At 44.8% G+C, this 20,778-nt stretch overlaps 1 protein-coding gene across 1 annotated transcript in view; it reads right to left on the reverse strand.

Annotated features, from left to right (window-relative positions):
* AGBL1 (ATP/GTP binding protein like 1) overlaps positions 1 to 20,778 on the reverse strand; it is a 474,694-nt gene that overhangs the window by 212,979 nt on the left and 240,937 nt on the right. Inside the window, exons 18-19 of the mRNA XM_036278149.1 lie at positions 18,581 to 18,710; positions 4,182 to 4,313 (exon numbers count right to left, since the gene is read on the reverse strand). Of these exons, the coding sequence (XP_036134042.1) occupies positions 4,182 to 4,313; positions 18,581 to 18,710 (262 nt within the window). The remainder of the gene's footprint in view (positions 1 to 4,181; positions 4,314 to 18,580; positions 18,711 to 20,778) is intronic.

The following is a 20,778-nucleotide window of genomic DNA, read 5'->3' on the forward strand; positions in this document are numbered from 1 at the left end:
AATGACCTCTCCCCTCTTAGTCAAGGGAACCCGGTTTTCTTAGCTGGAACAGCCCCTGTTCCAATGGCCACATGTTCAAGTTAACTGGTGTGTATCTTGGGGAGCTTTACAGGCAAGGATCCCTGCCCTGGGGTCCGGAGGATGTGAGATTTACAAGGTGCAACTGAAGGACCTCTCACATCTCTATAGCAACAATGTATTCATTCATTAAATAAGGAACTAGACCTAGGGCATTTACACCCAAGTCCTCATTCCCCTTCCCTGTGGATTTCCCACAAACTGACCTATGCCAGAGAGAAATGAAGATGATGTCAGCTAGGAGAACTGGAGGGTGTTTGTCTGGTTGGTTTAGTTTGGTAAATGAATAGGAAATGGATGAATTTTCCATAGGAACAGAGCTTTACGTCAATGCCCCCCTGAGCGCTCAGCTTGGGTGAGAAAAACGGGCTTGGGACATTCACTGCTTGTTGTCTGCCCTTAAACTTAATCTCAGTTTCCAAAACTTGAAATGTCTAGTAAATCCTTTTCCCCGACTGCTTAATATGAACTTTACATACATTCACTCATTTAATCATCACAAGTCTTTGAGGTAAAGTCTGTTATCATTTTATATTACAGAGGCCAGACAAGTTAAGTATGTTTTCTTTTCTTCTTTCTTTCTTTCTTTCTTTCTTTCTTTCTTTCTTTCTTTCTTTCTTTCTTTCTTTCTTTCTTTCTCTCTCTCTCTCTCTCTCTCTCTCTCTCTCTCTCTCTCTCTCTCTCTCTTTCTTTCTTTCTTTCTTTCAATAGTCTCAAGACAAAGCCAGGATTCCAACCCAGGTGGTCCAATTCAGATCACATGAGCTTAACGACAGCAAACACTGCTTCTCAAATGAGGTCTTACTATTCCACAGGATTATAAAGAGGTTTAAATAAGATGCGATATATTCAATGTGCAATAAGCATCCAATATATTATTACTTATTATTATATACCTACCCCAAGAAAAACGCACTTCTTGTGGTTGGTCTTCATTTTCTAAAAGTAGCCTTCAGAGCACTTACCCAATGAATTAAACCTCACAATGTTTTGTTTGTTTCTGACTTCTTTGAAGTTTATCTAGGTTGTGGCAACTATCAATGGTTTGTACCTTTTTACATAACCACCAATGATAAATGAGCATCCTAGGTTCTGAACATCCTTCCCAAACACGTGTTTCCAGTATTTCTGACTCTACCCATTCTAGTGATTGTGTAGTGCTAACCGATTATGGTTTTCATTTGCAGTTACCTAACGAATGATATTTTTAATATTAGCCATTTATACATTATGTTCGAGGTGTTCAATCACATCTTTTGCCCATGTTTAAAAACCGGGTGTTTGTTTTTGGTTTTTTTTCCCCTAATTATTGACTTGTAAAAATTCACATATTCTGCACATAAGTCCTTCCTCAGATACATGATTTGCCAATATTTTCCCCAGTCTATGGCTTGTCTTTCCACTTTCTAAATAGTGACTTATAAAGAGAAAAACCTTCTAAGTCTGATAAAGTCCAATCTACCAACTTTTTCTTTTATAGTTTGTGCTTCTAGGGTGCTAGCTAAGACAGCTTTGACTGAGAGACGACAAAATACAAATATCTTCTAGTAGGTTGTATTCTATAAATTTTATAGTTGTTTTATTTTATTTTTAATCCTCACCCAAGGACACTTTTCCATTGATTTTCAGATAGAGTGGGGCGGGGGGGTGAGAAACATCAATGTGAGAGACACACATCGATTGGTTGCCTCCTGAATGTCCCCAACCAGGGCTGGGGATAGAACTGAAACCGAGGTACGTGCCCCTGACCAGAATCAAACCCGAGACTCTCTGGTCCTTGGGCGGACACTCTAACCATTGAGCCAAACCAGCCAGGGCTATGACCTAGTTTTTACATTTAGGTTTATGGTCCATTTTAAATTAAACTTTGTGTGTGGTGTTAAGTAAAGGTCAACATTCATAGTTGGCCATGGGGCTATCCAGTTGATTAGCACTATTTATTGGTCAGACAAACTCCTTTCCCACACTAAACTGCCTTGGCATCTTTGTCAGAAATCAGCCGACCACAAATGTGTGAGTGTATTTCTTCTCTCCCTGTTCTGTCCAGTTGATCTATATGACGGTCCCTATGCCGATGGCAACTTGTCATGACCACCGTGGCTTCACAGTTTTGAAATCATGTACGTTTTAAAATCATGTAAAGTAAATCTTCCAACTTGAGTCTTCCCTTGTAAAATCTCTTTGCCTATTCTAACTCTTTCGCCTTTTCACACAGATTTTAAGATTAACGTCTCAATATCCACAAAGACGCCTGCTGAGATTTTTTTATAGAAATTGTATTCAATCTGTAGAAAAATCTGTGAAGAATGACCACCTTTAAAACATCGAGTCTTCCAACTCAAGAACTTGGTATATCTTCCTATTTATTTAGCACTTCTTAAATTCCATGCAACACTGTTGTGTAGTTTTAAGTGTATTTTTCTGTTTATTTCTCACTGACGATCTTTTTGATACTATTGCAAATGGATTTTTTTTTCTTCATTTCATTTCGGGATTGTTTAGTGCTAGTACACAGAAATAAATTAGTTCCAGCAGTTTATTTTTTTAGACTGCTAAGAATTTTCCACATAAAATATGATATCACCTGTGAATAAAGATAGTTCTGCTTTTTTTCCCCCCAATCTTCCTCTCTTTAATATTTTTTGGGTCTTATTGAACTAGCTAGAATACCCAGGAAAATGGACAGAAATGGTAAAAGCATTCTTGCGTCATTCCTGATTTTACAGGGAAAGCATGTAATCTTTCCCATTAACTATGATGGTAGCTATAAGACATTTTTCAGACGCTCAAGTTCCTGTTGAAGAATCCCCTCTCTATTTCTAGTTTGTTGTAAGATTTTATTTTGAATGGACATTTAACTTTGCCAAATGCCTCCTTTTTATCTATTGAGATAATGATGTTGTTTTTGCCATTTGTTTATTCACAAGAAATAGAACAGTATTTGTTTTTTGTTTTCTTTTTACATTAACCTTTTATTTATGAGACACACCCTGTTTATCACAGTGGATAATCATTTTTATATGCTCTTGGATTCAATTTGCTAATTCTTTGTAAAAGATCTTTGGGTAGCTGTTTCTGAGAGATATTAGCTTTATTTTCTTGTGATACCTTTCCTGGCTTTGATATCAGAGTGATAACAGATCTCAGAAAATGAGTTGGGAAGTATTTCTACTCTTTTTTGAAAGAATGTATTTACAATTAGTATTAATTATCTCTTTAAGATTTCGATAGAATTCACCAACAAGCCATTTGGCACATTTTATTTTATTTATGTTTTAAATATGTTTTTAATGATTTTTTAGGGAGAGAGAGAGAAACATTGATGTGAGAGAGAAACATGAATCGGCTGCCTCCTGCACACCCCCTACTGGGTCGAGCCCAGACTCCTGGGCATGTGTTCTGACTGGGAATCCAACTGGGACTTTTCAGTTCATGGGACCACACTCAATCCACTGAGTCACACTAGCTGGGCCATTTGTCCACATTTTATTTGTGAGAAGATTTTAATTACTGGTATTCTTTATTTACTAAAACTGGGTTTTATTGGATACTAGGTCTTCTTGAGTCTATTTTGGACATTTGTGTCGTCTTTGGAATTTATTAATGTGTTGGCCTGTAAGTTGTTAATGATATTATTTTAAAATTTGGAAATTATTCTTTCATTCCTGATTCTGGTAACTTGTGTCTTCTTTCTTTTCTTCTTCTTTTTTCTTTTTTAATCTCACCTGAGGATATTTTTACATTTATCTTCAGACAAAGTGGAAGGGGGAGAGAGAAACATCAATGTGAGAGAGACACATCCAGTGGTTGCCCCCCGCACGACCCCAACCGGGGCCGGGGATGAACCACAACCAAGGTACGTGTCCTTAGCGGGAACCAAACCCAGGACTCCCTGGTCTGCAGGCCGATGCTCTAACCGCTGAGCCAAACCAGCCAGGGCTTCTTTCTTTTCTTCATCTTACTAAAGCGTTGTCACCTTTGTTAACCATTTCAAGAAGCCAAGCTTGGAGTCATGGATCCTTTATTGTTTGCACATTTTCTATTTTATGAAATTTTTTTCACCTTTTTATTGCTTCCTATCAAGACAAGCACTTGAAACTTACCCTGTAGCTGACATCTTCCAAGACAGTGGATGCGCCCACAGGGGCCTCTGCTTGCCACAAGGTCTCCTTGATGCTACAACCATAGACGAACACATTCTTCTTCTGGGAGTGGCCGTGGAAATCACAGAAGACCTACGGTGGCCAAGAAGAGAACAAACTAAATCCAGATCACATCCATAGATTTCTTAAAAGTTTAAAATGGCAACGTTCTCAGGGGGATTATTGTTTATTTCACAGAACCAGACCTATGGGGATCACTGGTGACTTCGGTCAGAGTTGTGTTGGTCAAGTTATCAGGCAACAAGTTAGATTGGAAGGGGTTTAGCACTGGAGAGGATAAGAGAAAATACGCTTGAGGCAGGAGAAGAGAGAGGATTAAAACTAGAAGAGGAAATGGGAACAAAGGCTTTTAAAAAATATACAGGAGGGTTTTAAATAATTTTAAGTCCACTGGAAATCCATTTAAAGTCTCTGGAATATACACTCATATTAATGAAGTCAGCCAACCTAGTGTTAAATTTTTCCCTCATTAGTGTAACCCTCATAAAATCCATTCGGATCCACTTTGCCACTTGGCTCATGTTTCTGATGATGTATATCAGCAAAGTCTCGCAGTGACTTCGGGGAGCGAGCTCTTTCCTCCTGAGTCACAGCCTGTACTTAATTCTAGGATCACACCTATCTTCGAATCCACTTACAAGATCTGGGGGCAACACAGGGTAGTTGTGTTCTATGTGGAAAAAGAAAAATGAGCATCTTCTTTCTTTCAAGTCCTGTTATCATAGGGTGTTGATGCAGAGGAAGTCGACTCTCCTCAGAGCGTGCATCACTGATAAGTGAGGCTCAAATGACTTGGGGTTCAAGATCATCAGTTTCATTTAGATACAATCACGTGCCCCCATTCCAAGTTCCAGATCTCGTTATTTGCAAATTGATTCCTAACTTTCTTGTGTGAAACTTTGCGACTGTCATTTTCATTTCGAAACCTACACAGATAACATTTTGTTGAATTCTCAGTGATATCAGGCCCTGTGATGATAGGCTCAGTGGTTCAACATCAACCCAAGCACCAGGAGGTCGCCAGTTCGATTCCCGGTCAGGGCACATGCCTAGGTTGTGGGCCAAATCCCCAATAGGAGGCATGGAGGAGACTGCCAATCGATGTTCTCTCTCATCAATGTTTCTCTCTCTCTCTCTCTCCCTCTCCCTTCTTCTCTCTCTAGAATCAATAAAGAAAAAAAAACATTTAAAAAAAGATAATAGGAAATTATTTTATGGCTATATAGAAGTTCTTTGGTTCTCAAACAATAAATTGAGTTGAAAGTTAAGGAATCTAATCTCATCATTTTCTTTCTTTCTGTAGCCACTCAAACAAATCAAAGAGTCTAAGTGCGTAAGTCTTCATCGTTGCCATAATGAGCAATTGTTATAGCCAAGTGGCTTCCAAGGCATTTGCTGAGTTGATACTTCACTAAAGTCCACCACAGATGGCTGCTTAATTAATTGTGATGTCACTGCATGACATGGATGACTAACATCCCATTTCCCTTTGACCAGTGCTCATCCTAAGAAGATGATCAAACTAATGACCAAATCTCATCTTTCTATCCATCCATATAGAAAAAAGATGTGACCCAATTTTTAAATAGGCAAAAAAAAAAAAAAAAACCCTTGAATTGACATTTCACAAAAGAGAATGTCCAAATGGCTGCCAAGCAAATAAAAATGTGCTCAACCTCACTCACATCAAGGAAGTGTATTTTAAGCACCACAGATTGATACCCCTTCATCTGATGGGCTGATAACCCATGCAGACAGACAGTACCAAATGCCAAATGTTGACCAGGATACGAAGCCATTGGAACTCTTGAAACCAGCCTGTGGGACTAGAAATGGATACTACTACTTTGGAGAACAATTTGAGAGTGTCTTTTAAAGCCAAGCATATACATGTTCTAGAACCCTCCCAAAAGAAATGTATACATTGGGTCCTAGAAGATATCAGGCATGTACGTAGCAACACTATTTTTATCAGCCTAAAGCTGCAAACTGTTGGATGGGTTAATTCACTGCAGAGTAATCATTCAACAGAACACTGTTCAACACTGAAGAGAAAGAAGCAAGCTAGACAGAAAAGAGTACACTGATAGGATTTCCTCTGTGTGATGTTCAATACGTGGCAAAAAGAATATGGTGATATTAGGGTAGCATTAATGTTGGGGGGTAGTGTTGTCTGGTATCTTTGGGCTGCCGGCAGTGTTCTTCTTAATTTGGTTGATTACATGGCGTGTTCATTCGGCAAGAATGTGTTAAGCTGTACAGTTGTGATGTGTGCATTTGAAATGAACATATGCTACAACACATTTGTGTGTTTCAGAGAGACAGAGGTCCTACTATTTTAATGAGCTATTTCCTCACATTGGTCCTGTAGTCTCCACAAACATGGCCTTTGTGTATTGAGGACAAAGAGTAGGCAACTAAAAGTGTCTGTCAGATTCACTGATTATACAGAATCGATGGCAAGCAATAGCAGACTAAAGCAATAAGAGTGGAAATTAGAGGTAGCAACAAGAACAGAATGAGCAGGAACGCAAACCCTTGAATCGGAATCAACGTAACATCCCACAGTGAGGTTCAAAGAGCAGACAGATGCAGGACAGAGACATTTAGCGAAGAAGGAGATTTAGAATGAGGGCTGAAGGAATCAGGCAATTTGTTCAGAATGAACCAGTGACCATAGATGTCAAAATCACTCTAAATGATCCATCATAAGTTGCATCTAAAGAAGTCAATCGGCCATAGATTGAGAAAGCAATCAGTCCAATGTACCTCATACAGGTCAATTTATAGCTAATATCGTGTTTTCTATTTTGGAGTGTGGCATTTTAGAACGAGGACACCTCAGTAAAGAGGTAACAGAAAGCCAAGAGAAATAAGCATGTTTTAAACAAAAAACAGCTCATATACTGAAAACATTGATCCTAGAACAAATAAAAACTCAAAGGAGCTTGGTAACATTCCCTCCAAATTTCCAAATTCGGCCATTTTGAACGTGAAGAAAATGTATTTGCCGTCATTTCAAAGAGCAGAGGGAGACAACGAAAAAGCATGACAAGGACAGAGATTCCAGCTCCATATTAAATGCAATAGTTCCTGACTATCTACTTCTGGCAAGAAGGAACTTCCTGTGGTTATGGCTGTCTTGCAATACTGTGTCACACTTCAAGATAGTTCCATTTCTGGAAGTCTTTCAGCAGGAGCCGATGAATTGTCCTCAGGCATGCTGTTGGTTGAGAAGTTAGCTCCTTGATTAAACAGGGAGTTGTGGCCCTGGCTGGTGTGGCTCCGTGGATTGAGCATCGTCCCATGGACTGAGAGGTCCTGGTTCGAGACTCGGTCAGGGCACATGCCCGGGTTTCGGGCTTGATCCCCAGTAGGAGACGTGCAGGAGGCAGCCGATCGATGTTTCTCTCTCTCTAAAAAATATAAATAAATAAATAAATAGGAAGCCATGCTCAGCAGGCATGGAACCCAGGACACCTAGGGTGCATGCATAGAATCATAAATAAATAAAATAAATAAATAAATAAATAAATATAAAAAAACACATGAAGGGGAAATAAAAGGGCATGGGTGGATGGTCTGCTCAGGCAAAGCAGGAGAAGGTAAAGACAAGCTCTTTGATGGCAAATTGGAGCTGATGAGCTATGTCGCTTGGTTCATGGACCAACGTGAGTAGGGAGAATCCAGTGACCTCAGGACTGATTTCTGGAATATAAGTTGTTGCCCACAGAAACACTGACTCGATTAGAGGGAGCAGCCAGTTTGTGGACACCCCCAACATCTGGGGGATTAGGGTTCTCTTTGCTTACCTCCCTCTTCCCCTTTCTCTTAATTGTCAGTACTGGAGAGCTACTATTGTATTCGGGGGGGTGGGGGGTGGTTTAAATTACACTATAAATTGCCTGCGAGCAGGAAAGTATTTTTTAAGTGTATTTTCCCTTCGGTAAAAAAGAAAATAAGCAGAGAAAGACAAATATCACATGATCTCACTTATTTGTGGAATATAATGAACATATCAGTCTGAGGAACGGGATGGTCCCAGAGATGTGGAAGTGGGGTACAGACTGACAATCCGCAGAAGAGGGGGTGGAGAGAGATAAACCACAGAACTTATATGCATGTACGCATGAACAATGGACATGGACAACAAAGCTGGGGACAGGGCGGGGAGGGAGAAGGGGTATCAGTGAGGGGAAAAAAGAGAAGCATCTGTAACAAAAATAAGTTAATTAAATTTAAAAAAGAAAATAATTTTTTTTGGGGGGCACTATTCTTAATTCATAGTTGCAGGTCAAAATCTTAGGAGAAAATAAGTGTCCCTGGCTTCCCAATGCCACTGAGCTGTGGGTATCAGAGCTGAGATGTTACGTAAAGGTAGGAGGAGGGAGTTGGTCCAATGATGAGTCAAACCATAGAGAAGATCAGTCATGGAAGTGTGAACAGTGAATGGGCAGAGTATGTTGTTTTGTGTAAGGATTATTAAGCAAGGCCCAGAGAAAAGCAGAAAACATCACCACAAAAGGAGAACAATAAGAGATGGAAAGAGCCATCTGGGATTTTGGTACTTCCCAGTTTCTGTACAACCTTTCGGACGTATTGCCTTCGAAACGCTATAGCTTACTACTTGGGTTACTCGAGGAGGATCCTTTATTTCCAACAAATACACCCCCTCGGCCACTGCCTCTCCATTCTGTCTGCACGTTAGAACTGCCCGAGGAGCCTGGAAAAATATCAGTGCCTGGGGCCTACGTGCAGAGGTTTTGATTTTATTGGCCGGCAGTGATATCAGGACTATGGGACTTCGAAAAGTTTTCCGGGTGATTCTAATTTACAACCGGGCTTGAGAAACACCATTCTCATCTGGAGTCTAGATCAGTGGGTCTCACATGCTATAAAGCATCAGAATAAACTGGAGGGATGTTCGGGTACAGGTTGTGAGCTACTGCCTCGGATTCTGTGCTTCACGTAAGTCTGGGCGAAGCCCAGGAATGGGAACGTCCAATAGTGCCCAGTGGTACCAGAACCCTGTTCCCAGAGCCCTGTTCCGCAAGCCGCCAGTCTAGAGAAGCCAAAAAATAACTGCGGGTTAATCCTCCACCTTCATCAATTTTCCACCAACCCTCCTCTCTTCCCCTGAAGTTTCTCTCCGTGAGTTGAACACCTACCATTCATATGAAAAGTGTGCAAACAAATGAAGGCTGTGTCTTAGCAACAGATTTCTCAATAAAGCCAGAAACTATGCCAACGTGCTCACAGGTGCCGCTTTGACGCTGAACTCAAGCGGAAGAAAACGAGTTTTATTATAATTTTTTTTCCTGATCCTTACAGACTCTGAGAGCCGAGGTAAAATGTGATCTGTCCACCCGTGCAAATGGTCGCCGCTTTGCCGGGGCAGTTGTAGCGGTCTCTGGAGTTTCGACATCAAGGACATGGAGACATTGTTTTGCTTGGGACTCAAATGCCAGTCCGTCAAAATACATGCCCGTTAATTATAGGGAACACGCGTTCCTCCAAACTGTAGCAGCTATTACAAGACAAATGGCCACGTTATTTCAGTTGAGCTTTTTTCTTTCCTCCTGAAAGATGCAACACATCCCCTTTCTGTAAAATCCTCTGCCAGGTAAGTAGACATGGGAGCACCCCAATATCCACAGGTTAACCCATGATCGTATGTTGCTTCCTCATCAACACATATTTCTTGTGTCCCTGCTGGGTGGCAGGAAGAATTAAAATGCGAACATAACACACCACCACCCTTAACAACAATGGCAACAATAGCTGCTTTATTGAAGGCTCGTGCTACTTCGGATGCTGCGCGAACCACTTAACACAGACGATCTCATCACCAAGTGGCTGCTGCACTGATCCCCGTTTTTGTAGCTGAGAAAATGGGATTTCGGATCAAATAAACCGCTCGCTCAGTTCGCGCAATTTACTGGGAATTTATTAAGTTTGGACGTGAATACCAGGGCACCAGTGTGCGCCAATCCCGAAGCCACGTTTTAAGACGCCTGTCATTTCTATGCAGCCTCTGCCTGCAGCTGTTTGGTTGGGATTGCTCCCAGGGTCAAGAAGAAATCGTGTTGCAGCGAGAGGCAGTGGAGGTAGAGATAAGCACAGGGTTCTCCGGGCACCGAATCTGAGCAGGTGCACACGTCTAGGAACTCATCCGCGCTGCACTGCAAATGAATGGCAGCTTGAAGGTGTGCAGTGGGGTGGCCCCGCCACTCCGCAGCGGGGTTATCCGCAGGGGCGTGCTCCTGAGTGACAGCTATCCAAGCACGTGGAGAATGAGGCAGAAAAGGCTCTGAGGACCTGGGATCATTCCCAATCGTGTGCAAGGAACGTGACTCTGACTCGCCTCTGCAGAAGCGGCCGCGGGCGATCACTGCGCGTCAGGATGCTTGGACGTGTTCCTGCGGGTGGTGAAGGAGCCATTTAACCGTTTGCGCAAGGAGACGACAGGGTGGGACCAGGGGAACGGACCCCAGGGATGGAGACCAGGCACGAGAGATGACAGGGCCTTGCTGGAGGCAGCAGACGTAAGCACAAAAAGAAAGGACGGTTGGTGAGGGTGTAGCAGATGAAAGCTGGGAGCTGGAGAGTGAATAGATTTGGGGGCGCAAGGAGGAAGAGGGCGTGTAACCCCGGGATTTCTGGGTTCGGTGAACAGGCAATGAGCATCTTTCCCAAGGCGAGGAGCCCAAGAAGAGACGCAGACTGATCACTTTCACTTCAGTTTCGTTTCCTTGGACCTGGAGTGGTTCGACTGGACCTCGTTCACCCTGGGCTACACGGACGCCCCCGTGTCTGTTCTTGAATAGTGCCTGGTGTGGACGGGGCTGCCATCTGAAATCAGGCTCTTAGGCATCTCCTTAGTCCCCTTTCCAGTGAATTCTTGTCTGAGCCAAATTCAAGGTTAATTTAATTCATGCAGATGTGAGTTCCGCCCCTTCTTGCTCAGCAAAGAGGCTGCTCACAGCCGCATTGCTATGCTTCTCACATGCCTTCCCGTCCCCTCCCCCCGTTCCTGGGTCTCACTCGGGTTCCTCTGTACGCTAATGGGGCCCCTTGTTCAAGAGGTTACCCCTCCACCTCGAACACACCTCCCCTGGCCGTTCCCACTCCCCACGGCTGGCCCACCCCCGGCCGTGTTTACCGCTCAACACTCCAGCTTTAAGCTGCTGTTTCTCCATCCCTGACATCTGGGTCTGTTCCTGCTTCTCTGCAGCGAGACCTCTGCATTATTGATGCTCCTGCCACAGGAAAATGAAGCGAGGCGGGAGCCCGGCAGAGGCAGGTTCGGCAGAATGTGCTAGAAAATCCAGAGCAGCAAGGCCTCCAATTAAACCAACCCAGGCTCACGAAAGCCCTGGAGAGCCCGGCTTGTGCAGAATGTTTTGCAGGCGGTGTTCAGCCCGAGCTCCGGAGTGAGGTAAACATCTCCATGGAGGGAATGATATTAGTGGCGTATTCAATTATATCTAAGAGCCTGTGTACAAGACCGAATTTCGCATCGACAGTCGGCTCCCTCCTTGGTGAGCGTGTGCCTGAGTCCTCAACAGGTTGCCCCCAGGGGGCAGGTACAGAATTCATTCCCTGAAAGGGGGTTCCCTTCCCTAAAGTGAGAGACCTTCACATAAATTGGGCCACCATGGGCCAACGTTCCCACGTGGTCTTGGAGCAGTGGCCTTTACTTACAAATACATTCTGGCCCCTCCTGCGGCTCACTTGGGGTGACATTTTTCACATTAAGCCCAATGGGGCGCATGGATAACCAGGTCTGAGACTCCGCAGTGGGAACTTTGATTACGTCATAAAATACTGGAGGAGGTTTTCTGCCTTCCTGGTGTTGTGTATTATGATGACCTTCTTCCCAAAATATGTCAATTACATTGAAAGTCCCCCTGCAAATCAATGCAAAAACCTAGTCCGATATGTGGTTTCATTTGGGACATAGCCCCCTTCTGGTGAATAATAATAATAATAATAATAATTGTAGCCGGTTGATGATAGTGTGCCAGTCACACTGCTAAGATTCTCCAGACACTATCCTCAGTATAAACCCTCTGAAAGGAAGGTGTCACTCAAATTTACCAACGAGGGTCACCCTCTAAGTTAGAGGTGATTAAGGGAGGGGCCCATGGCTTCCTATTAAAAATCAATGTGTTTTGCCCTGGCCGGTTTGGCTCAGCAGTTAGAGCATCGGCCTGTGGTCCTGAGAGACCCGGGTTCGGTTCCCGCTAAGGGCATGTACTTCGGTTGCAGTTTGTCCCCGGCCCTGGTTGGTCGTGCGGGTGGCAGCCACTCGATGTGTCTCTTTCACGTCGATGTTTCTCTCTCTCTCTCTCTCTCTCTCTCTCTCTCTCTCTCTCTCCCTCTCTCTCCCTCCCACTCTATCTGTGCAAAAAATGGAAAAATGTCCTTGGGTGAGGATAAAAAAAAAAAAAAAATCAATGTGTTTTATCAGTCTGGCTCCAAAGGTTTTCCTAAGCAAGATTTTTTTTTCTCTTTGTTTTTTTCTTCTTAAATGTTCTTTACTGTTGAATGTGTTATAGATGTCCCTTTGTACCCCCACTTCACCCCTGCCTCCCCGCTCCCGCCCCCCTCCTGCCTTCCCCACACTATTGTCTGTGTCTATTGGTTATGCATAGATGCATAGAAGTTCTTTGGCTTCTCTCCTCCCAACCTCCCCCCTTCCCTTTGAGGTTCTCCAATCTAACAACCAATTTGTACTGCTTAATCCCTTCACCTTTCCCCCCCATCCCCCCTCCCAAATGGCAACCAACAAAAAGTCCTCTGCATCTGTGCATCTGTTTCTATTCTGCTTGCTCATTTTGTTCGCAGATTCAATTGCGGATAGATATATATTTATTGCCGTTTTATTGTTCATAGCCTTATATCTTCTTCTTCTTCAAGAAGACCCGTCAACATTTCATAGACTACAGGTTGGGTGGTGATGAACTCCTTTAGCTTTTTCTTGTCTGGGAAACACTTTCTATGGCCATCGATTCTAAATGATCGCCAAAGCAAGACGTGTAAATATGTTGGGCCGGCCAGTGATGAAGACCAACGTGACGAGTGTCCGAGCAACGTCTGGAGGAACTGCCAGGCTGCCCGAGACCCGGCCCAGCGCTTGGTGGGCTCCGCGGGAGACGGAGCGGTTCCCTTGCTCTGGTTTCAGACGTCAGAGGGAGGGAGACAAGGCCTGGCCGTCACCTCTGGACACACTCCCTGCGACCTGTTAGCCTGGGCGGGGCCTGAGCCGGCTGTCTCACTCTGCGGCAGGTCCTGGGCTCTCAGGGACAAAGCAGTCACCCACCCATTTTCTGGGACCCCTGTCCTCACCAGGAGGCAGGGTCCAGACTGGTCTCTTGGATCCCTGCCAGGTTCCCCATTTGTCTGGGTGAACCCAGGGAGCAGGTGGTGAACCAGGCCCATGGAAAGAGCTTCTTCAGTGTCCTGCTACACATTCCCATGGTCTCGGTCCCCTAGGCTGGACGGTGCTTTGCATTTAGCGACCCCCACATTCTGCAACTAGAACTTTCAGCCGCATGTCCAGTGTGCTGTTGGCCACGGTCACTGCGGCCTTGCTCCGCCGGCCAGAGCGGCGCTCCTGGGCTTGAGTCCTGCGCAGTGAGCGGGTGCAGCCCAGGTCCCCCGTCTGCATTTGCAGTGCCTGATGGGACGCGTGGCCCCGCCTCACAGAGAGCGACCACAAAGCTAGGCCAGTCCATGTGGCGTGGCCCTGTCTGCACACACTCCTTGCTGTCTGTCCTCTGTGTTTGCTAGCCCTGGATGGAGGCTCTTTCATGTGATTTAGAAGAGACGTATCCACCCACATGCAAAAAAAAAAAAAAGAATGTGCTCAGACTTCTTGGGAAAAAAAAAAATGACTGGCCTGTGACACATGGGAAACCCAAGATTTCCAGCATCTACATACCCAGGAGGTACAACAGGGTAACATGTGAGGGAGACAGAGGACAATTTCCCTCTGCTTTTCAACGTAAGTTTATCCAAGAAACTTTAGCAATCCGCATAAATGTGACGTTTTTGTATCTGTAAAATACATTAAAAATATGGTTTCTGGGATGTTAGCGAAACATTGTTTTTCATCTTTATTCCGGTGGCATGGGGATCATTTTACATAAAAGAATATGGAATCAATTTAAATTTGTTTCACTCAGGACCTCCGTGGGTATTCTGTCCCCCTTCTTTAACGGTGACAGATTTTTTTTTTCTCCACCTTATCTTCAAATACAAAAAGAAGGAGGCCCGGGCTGGGTAGCTCAGTTGGTTAGAGCGTCGTCCTGATGTGCCAAGGTTGTGGGTTTGATCCCCAGTCAGGGCACATACAAGAGTCAACCAATGAATGTACAAATAAGTGGAACAACAAATCACCGTTTCTCTCTGTGTATCTCTGTCTCTCTATATCTATTTATTTATCTCTGTGTGTGTGTGTATCCCTTTCTCTCTATATATAAAATCAATTTATAAAAGGGAAACTCTAGAATTAGGACCTAGCATGAGCCATTGAAAACCAGCAAGAATACTTGTTCCTTTGAGGAGTAAAGTGCAGATAAGATAAATAATGAGTATCTTCAGGCCTTGGAGACAAGGTTTTAAGAAGGGACATGCCATCTTTTTGGCACTCTCCATTGGTGTCTCTTTTAAAAGATGCCGATTAACTAAAAACATATGCCGGAGGGATAGACTAAGACCAGGGACATCATTTAAGCAGCTAAAAATGCTGTTCCATTTGGCCCCAGAGAAAGACAAAACGGAAATATGCCCACCCTGTCCCTTGGCGGAAGGCGGCCTCGGTTGGGTGAGCTGGAAACGGAAACCAGCGAGCGCTTCAGAGAGCACTGACTTCCTTTCCCAACACGCACTCACGCAGTGAGGGCCGAAAGGATGGGGGTCCACCCCTGTCCTAGTCGGAAGCCCAGACTCTGCAGTGGTACAGGGCCCAGGCCAGCTGCAACACAGCAGCTCAGAGTGACTGTCAGCCTGGTTTCTGGGGACCCTGAGAGCTTTCCTGCACCACCCCAGGGGCTGACCTCTGGGCCACATGCCTCCTGGCCCTTGTGGGGAGGTACAGAGAGCAACCTATTTCATGCCTCCTCCGAGCTCACTGCTGAGCCTGGCTGCTTCTCTGGGCTTCTCTACTTGCATGGCTTGTCTCCGGCTGGATCCAAACACACCTGGACCCAAACACACCTGGCCACGACATCTTCTTTGGCTTGAAGTGCACGTCGCTATGAGGTCGCCCTTCTGTGGGGCAGCCCCCTTTGTCTGCTGGTTTCATTTCAAAGCTCAGGGACTTTGCTTCCACTCCTTTATCTTTAATTCTCTACATTTAGGTAAGTGTGTACTTTGGGCGAAATGCACAGACCTTGCACGGACAGGTCAAGGGTTTTGGCGTAACTGACTCTTCGATCAAAATGCAGAACATCTCCACTCACCTAGAAAGTTCCCTTCCGGGCCCTATTCTTTACTCCCTTCCAGAGGCAAACACTGTTCTGCATTTCTGTCTCCACAGATGACTGATCTTGAACTTTACAGAAATAGAAATGGGAGATGTCCTCTTTAGCACGGAACACGTTTCATTCAACATGTTTCTGAAATTCATCCACGTTGTTGACTATATCAGGACTCGACCGTTGTCGGAGTCATTTTATTTGTAACTGTTCAATAGTACTCCACTGTACAAATACATCAAGATTTGTTATGTTTCTGGGCTTTCGGATCCAACATCTGGAACAGGTTTCCTAACCCTCTAACAAACGAGAGAGATAGAAAATTGGGGTTCAAGAAAACAGAAAAGGGACCAGAAGGTCAGTGTGAAAGCAGGTAAGTCTTTGCCACCAGCTTATGAAAAGCTTCCTTTCCTTTATCCTACCAGTGACCCCAAGCGTAGGAAACTTGCCGGAACCCCAGTTTCTCAGGGGAGAAGATCGAGAGAGTCTAATCAGGCCCTCTTTAGAGACCCTCTGAGCAAAGTATAATTCTCCGTCTCATTCATTCTCCAAAACTCTTATTCCTCCTCCAAGTCCAGCTCAAACAGTACCTCCAGTCTCCAGATTTTCCATCATTCTCAGGGAAAATGACTCCACCTCTCAGTTGTATTCCTACAACACCTCATAGGAGCCTTTGATACATTGTATACCATTTGCTCTCATTGGTTTCTTTGCAGACATGATTCCCCTTTCTCACCAAAGTACATTATGGCCCCCTCGAAGAAGAGGACACGCTCATTAAAACTGCAACTGGCATTGTGCCCCTGGAACCTGCACACATGGTGTGAGTAGACAAGTGGATGATGGTCCAGTTGGTGAGTGGAGGGGTGAATGGATGTATAAATGAATGGATAGATGAATGGATGAATGATTGGATGGATGGATGGATGATTGGATGGATGGATGGATGGATGGATGGATGGATGGATGGATGGATGGATAGATGAATGGATGAATGATTAGATGGATGTATAAATGGATGGATGGATGGATGAATGGATGAATGATTGGATGGATGGATGGATGGATGGATGGATGGATGGATGGATGGATGGATGATTAGATGGATGGATAAATGGATGGATGGATGGATGGATGGATGGATGGATGGATGGATGAATGGATGAATGATTGGATGGATGGATGGATGGATGGATGGATGGATGGATGGATGGATGGATGGATGATTAGATGGATGGATAAATGGATGGATGGGTGGATGGATGGGTGGATGGATGGGTGGATGGATAAGTGGATGGATGGATGAAAGAATAAGTGAATATTGCCATATTACTCATAAACTGAATGCTGTCCTGTCTCGTCCTTAGCAGCCCCCCTTCCATATCAGGGTACTGCTTTCTCTCACTGTCTCACATTCTCATTGGTCCTGGGAGTTCATATTATTCTACCCACCCACAGGCAAATGTCTAAGTACCATCTAGAACCAGTGGAACCGCCAAGCTCCCAGAAGTGGCTTTCCCGTGCTTCAGGGAATATTTTAATAAGAGTCAGAGTCTGGGCAGAGTGACAGTTAATCTGCAACGATGTAGCCAGTCTTGACACAGTGGGAATCTTCCTGAGAACGGAGTGAGTGGCAGTGTTCTGCAGTCAGCGGGAAGCTGGTTAAATATAGCCTCCGAGGTAACCGCAAGGTGATGCTGAGGACTTTGTAACACTGTGAAGAGCATTTAGTACTCAGCTGTTTCTACCCACCTCTCAGATGGTCCCAGCAGGAAACACGTCTGTGGCTGTCATGTTTACAGTTAATTAATGTTTATTTATATTTTTAAACAAGACTTTCACCTGTCACACTTTAAAACAAATGTTCTGCTCTTCAATTAGAGGTTGTCAGAGCAGAGAAGAAAGCTTTACAAGCTGAATGTAGTTGTGTGTGTGTGTGTGTGTGTTTAAATGTATGATGGGTAGGGACCTCTTTCCCTATAAATCACTCTCCTCCAGAGCCTAAGGCTTCCTACTCACAGAACACACTTTTCTCAGGCCTTGACTATGAAATTGGTGTTCTTCTCCTGCTTCTACAGGACAGGTGGCGTAGACCAGTGTCCCGTTGGATGGGAGGGTGAGGGTTGACATAAAAATACTGCACAATGTGCCCGGCCAGTGTGGCTCAGTGAACTGAGCATCGTCCCAGGGACTGAGAGGTCCCAGTTTGATTCCTGGTCAGGGCACATGCCCGGGTTTCAGGCTCAGTCCCCAGTAGGGGGCGTGCAGGAGGCAGCTGATCAATGTTTATCTCTCACATCAATGTTTCTCTCTCCCTTCTTCTCTCTCTAAAATATCAATAAAAACATATTTAAAAGAGAAAAGAGAATATTGCACAATTTGACCAGCGTAGGAAAAGGATTCGTAAGGGGAAAAGATGTGCTTTGTTCTCTTTGCCATACAAGAATCAACCGATGAATGCAGAAATAAGTGGAACAACCAATTGACATCGCTGCCTCTAAAAATCAATCAATACATTTTCAAAAGCTAAAAAATAAGAAAAAAAGGAACATGTGTACAGACACACAGCGGGGAGAGGCAATAAAGTGCTCTTTCCTAGCGCCTTCGGAGAGATCCTAGCCTCCTGACACCTTGATTTCAGACGTCTGACCTTCAGAAATGGAGAGAATGTGTTTCTGTTGTTCTAAGCCACTTAGTTCCAGGCGCTGTGTTAGGGGGGGGCCTAGGGGGTGACTCCGGCCCCTTTAGAGCTGGTCACTCGCAGATCTTGGCCTGGGTCTGGTTTTCTTGCCCTAACATAGTCTCTGGAAGGCGGAGGGAAGCAGCCAAGGATGCGGAGGCAGAAGAGAGACTCACCACGGGGCTGCGGCCGGCGCTGTTCAGGTAGTAGAGCAGGCCCTTGGCGTGGTAGATGGTCGGCTGCAGCTGGGCGCTGGGCGTGAGCCACTGTCTGTTCAAATCCTCGCCGCGCAGGGAGCACCTGTGACTGCAGGGACACAGCACGCGATGAGTAGACATCTAGACGAAAGTAACTCGGGACAACTATCAGCAACGAGAGGCGCAGCGGAACCCAGGAAGACGACTTCCCTCGGAATTCTGCCCGGGTGGCATCCATCGAGGTGTTCTCCCAAATCCCCAAATGACGTGGCGGTTCTCACAGCCCCCCAAGGAAGGGGCATCCGCATTGCACGGGGTATGGGGATATCACAGCTGGGAGATGACGTTTGGGGAGTGGAGATGTTCCCCGCTGACAGGGCCAGGCTGTTTTACAAAGGCAGCTGGTGAGCGGTAGCGCTGACTGCGCTCGGAGGGAAGGGTCCTGAGCTGCTGAGCAGCAGGGAGATGTCCTAAAGCCCACGTCCACCAGGGGCTAGCAAGCACAGCCCTCGCCCAGGGGAGGCTCCTGCCAGCCCTGCCAAAATGTCATCTACTCAGCAGGGTGGCCAGGACATGGCAGGGCGGGAGGAGCGCGGAGCACCTGCCTCTTCCAGTCCTGCCAAAGCCCCGCCCCCGGCCTCCCTGGCCTCCTGCCCCCTCACACTGCTCACAGTCCCACCTGAGCAACTGTGCCTGCTGCCCTGTCGTCGGGCTCCCCTCCGCCCCATCCCGTCCCACCAACCGCGCTGCAGGACATTAGCTGCACCGAGAAACCTTCCCTGTCCCCGGGCCGTTCCATACTGCTCCTGTTTGTTCCAACAGTACCCAGAGGCTCTCTTAACCAGAGTTCTTATAAAACCCTTTTGAATGGGTCTATCTATCTATCATCTATCTATCTATCTATCATCTATCTATCTATCTATCTATCTATCTATCTATCTATCTATCATCTATCTATCTATCTATCATCTATCATCTATCTATCTATCTATCTATCATCTATCTATCTATCTATCATCTATCATCTATCTATCATCTATCTATCTATCTATCTATCTATCTATCTATCTATCTATCTATCTATCTATCTATCTATCTGCCTGCCTGCCTGCCTATCTACCTATCTTCTTTATCTATCTATCCATCCATTCATCCATCCATCCATCCATCCACCCACCCACCCACCCACCCATCCATCTATCCACCCATTTTTGCATTTCTTGTCTTCCCTGTTCAACTGTGAGCTTCCTGGGGACAGGAATTGTTTCTTTGTCACCATAAAATCCCATACATAGTAACTGTGCCAGGGTTAGTATCCAGTAAATAATGTGGAATAAACAACTGCATTTGTATTTAAATACAAAAGCAGATACATTTTCTGTCGTTTCGTTTTTTTGTTTTTTTTTTAATGAGGGGCATCTTTAATAGTGTCAACAATAAAAAATAAATAAAAATAGCAATATAATGAAATGATAGATATTTATGTAATTTGACAAATATATACATGTAAATATATATATGTGTGTACATGTGTGTATGTGCTTATTATTTCCTCTCTCAAAAATTGTTGAATTTTTTCTGTAAAAAAAATATATCATTTTCTTTTTAAAATTTTTTTTTTCTTTATTAATATGAGAGAGAGAGGAAGAGAGAAGGAGAGATAGAAACATCAATGAGAGAGAATGTCAGTTCTCTCTCCTGCACGCCCCCCGTTGGGTATCAGGCCCACAACCTGGGCATGTGTCCTGAACGGGAATCGAACCAGTGACCTCTTGGTGCGTGGGTCAACGCTCAACCACTGAGCCACACCAGCCGGGCAAATATCGCTCTTTATCTGTTCCCCTTTTCCATGCCTCAGAGGCTTCCTTCATAGGAAGGTAATCTTTCCTTATAGCCCAGAAAGCAGGTTAGATATTCGCATCCCTCTGATGAGTTTAAGCCGAAAGGCATCTCTAGAGAGTAACGACTACCCCCTTCCCTGCTAACTAGAAAAGGGAGCAAAGACAGTGATTCTCGGTGCTCGGACGTCAGAGTGTTTTCCTCTGGTGTATAATCTAATCTAGCTGAGTCTCTTGGGGCACAGGATGCAGATGCAGAAAGATATTTCTGCTGATTGGGGGCTTTCGGTACTAGGAACCATCCACTCTCCTGCAAGCAATACCGACTGTCAGTGCCCT

This window comes from Molossus molossus, unplaced genomic scaffold (genome assembly GCF_014108415.1).
Source record: "Molossus molossus isolate mMolMol1 unplaced genomic scaffold, mMolMol1.p scaffold_m16_p_24, whole genome shotgun sequence".
NCBI lineage: Eukaryota > Metazoa > Chordata > Mammalia > Chiroptera > Molossidae > Molossus > Molossus molossus.